Here is a 3,009-nt window from a genome sequence, read left to right as displayed (position 1 = left end):
CCCTCCTTTTACTTGAATAGGACCCTCATCTTCTATAAAATTATTCTGCAAACAAAACCCAGATACACAATCCTGAAATTCTCCAACAACATCTTATAGAAATAACAGGTTCATAGAGTTAAAGAGAAATTTATATTAAAATAAACTTGAGAGTTTCATAGAGCAAAATATTCCTTAGATTTCATATTGATAAAAGATAAAAGAAATAATCTCTATATACAGAAAAACTAACTAACTAACTAACTCTAACAACCTAACTGAATCATTGTTCAATTTTAACAAACTAATTCCTTCACTATTCTTAACAACCTGCATGTCGATTACAAGAAGAGCTGTGTGATTCCAATTCTCTGCCATTCAAATTCACCAAGATTGGATTTTGAGCACAGTGACAAATTGGTCAATTGGGTCGTTGACTATGTAAAATTCTAGCTGATTGTATAATTAATATAATATATAAAACTATTTTGAAGTGTCCAAATTATATGAATATTATGGTATATAAGTTTTACTATTAAATTATATGTAATATTTATTAATAACTTTCTTCGGCCCTCGTAAACTCATTTTGGGATTTGTACTTGTGTCAAGTCTGAATTTTAAAGAATATATCTGAATTAGAATTATAAGTAGGTTAGGTTAATGAATTGATTCAGTATTTAATGAATTTCAGTTAATAATAAATTATTTGTATGTAATTGATAATATCTTTTGGGTAATGAAAAAATTGATAAATACCGTGAACAAATCTCTAATTGAAATTCACTTGATTTTGAGGACTTATAAATTATTTTAAAGACATTTAAAAAAATATGAAGTCTAGATTATATACACAATTTTAAAAATATAATTTTATAAGGTTTTTTTTTTGTGTTTATCTAATTTAGCAAACATATATCAATATTAGAGGTGTTCACATCAAAATCAATCTAAAAAAATTGAAAACCGTACAAAACTAAATACTTTTTTTTATGTCGTATGATTTTAGCATGTACCTTCCTTCTATTCAGATTTTAATGGAACAAAATATGTTGGAAAATGTTATTATTTTGGTAGTTGGAAATTTTGATTTAGAAGAGTATATACTAAGATTGACCACATGATAACTTTGATGTACACCAAATATTTTTTAACTTGTTTTTATACTAAAATACTAAAATTAGTAACTTGGCATTACTCTTAATTTGACAGAAGAATCGTTATACGTGTATAAAAAGAATCAAATATTCTTCTTTAAACATAGTTACAAATAATTACTATTAAGGACTACTAAAAGTTGAATCTAATATAATAAATTAGACTCTTACAATGTGACGAATTAATGTTCACTTTTCAATTTAGAGAAATATTTATATTCAATGTCTTACGCTACACACTTCAAATATAATTTATCTTTGATATAAAAAAAATACCATTGAGTCTAGTAATTTTAATCTATTTATTTTTATCTAGTAAATTGTGTCTTTCCTAATTGATGTTTTCTATGAGACAAACATAATAGATATTTTAAACTTGATTTTGTTGCAGCTCATATCAGCTCTTGGAATCACTTCCTCTTCCAAATGTAAGTTTATACTCTCGCCTTGTATCCATAATATTTTTTATAAACCTTATTGAATTTTGTGCGCAATTACTACACAATTAGTCACATATGAACGAGCTAAACAAATATGACTCTTCAAAATTTTAAGTTCGATAATTAAATTTAAAATAATCAAAATCTATATTGAAATTTGAATTGTACGATCAACATCAAACTATTCAGATATAGCTCATTGCGTTAATCACACTGCACACAAATTAAATCCAAATTCATTCTCATGTATTAAATATATATATATATATATATGATGTGTTTATATTTTATATATGCAGCTATACTTGGTGGTTTTTCTTGCACTACATGTAATGTCAAAGCCAAACCGTTAGTAATGATGATGAATCGATAGACCACGTCCACACTAGATCCTTGTATTGATGAATTTGACTAAAACATAATTTTATTTTTGTGGTAGTGAAAGTTGGGATTGGAGGGTTTAGTATGGGTGCTGCAACAGCTTTGTACTCTGCAATTTGTTTTGCAATGGGAAGGTATGGAAATGGCATCTCTTACCCTATCAACTTAAAAGCAATTATTGGATTAAGTGGCTAGCTTCCAGGATCAAGGTATATTTATTAATAGTAGGCAAAATTCCTTAATACATTATTTATTTTATTTATTTATGACATTTTAAATTTATTTATTTATTTCTATTTAAGTCTTTATCTTTTAAAATATTTATAATGTTAGTATGTATTGAACCAAAAATTAGAAAAAGACTAATATTGTAGATGTTTTTAAAAATAAATAATATATACAAAAAAATGATAAAAAAAATAAAAGTGTTACAAATCAATAAGATAAAAACTGTCTCCTATTTTTAAAACAAGCAAGGTATTCACTTGGTGGATTAATAATAATTTATGGATTGTTTATCATATTTCTATAATTTAGAGACTGAAACAAAAGAGAGAACAATATTTCATGGACTAAATTGAAGATCTACCTAACTAACTTAACTTTTAATCAATCAATTATCACTTAAAGTAATTGTTTAAGGACGGATCATTTAGGATAATTAGAGTTTTAAATTTTTATTTGAATGATTTTTTTTATCAAATTTTATTTAACTCTTAGTCAAATTCTGAATTATCGAGGTTCTTTCTCTTGAAATAGAGGATTAAGAAAAATAAAATTAAAGCAATTGTTTCACATTTTGGTTTGCTATTTTATGCAGGCTTGGTCATTATACAGTTCCTGGAGAGTTGGCTGAGGTTTCCAATTGGCTTGGCTCAAAGTTGGGGATTGAGGGACTCTCAAAAACAATGAAGGTGGAGAAGAACATGAGCTAGTAGCTAGATATCATTTAATAAGTAGTCCATAGTTGAGCTAAATAAGTGGTTTGATTGAATTTTGTTCGATAAATACAAGACAAAATGAATATGTGATTTAAAATTGAATTCATTGTA

The 3,009-nt window shown here is 26.0% G+C and overlaps 1 protein-coding gene across 1 annotated transcript in view; it reads right to left on the bottom strand.

Annotated features, from left to right (window-relative positions):
- LOC101502382 (probable inactive nicotinamidase At3g16190) overlaps positions 1–357 on the bottom strand; it is a 3,459-nt gene extending 3,102 nt beyond the window's left edge. Inside the window, 2 exon segments of the mRNA XM_073369475.1 lie at positions 1–92; positions 285–357. Coding sequence (XP_073225576.1) covers positions 1–92; positions 285–357 — 165 coding nt within the window.
- Positions 358–3,009: the final 2,652 nt, after the last annotated feature.

The sequence above is a fragment of the Cicer arietinum genome, chromosome 6 (assembly GCF_000331145.2).
Source record: "Cicer arietinum cultivar CDC Frontier isolate Library 1 chromosome 6, Cicar.CDCFrontier_v2.0, whole genome shotgun sequence".
In the NCBI taxonomy this organism is placed as follows: Eukaryota; Viridiplantae; Streptophyta; class Magnoliopsida; order Fabales; family Fabaceae; genus Cicer; species Cicer arietinum.
This window is presented reverse-complemented; position numbering and strand designations above follow the sequence as displayed.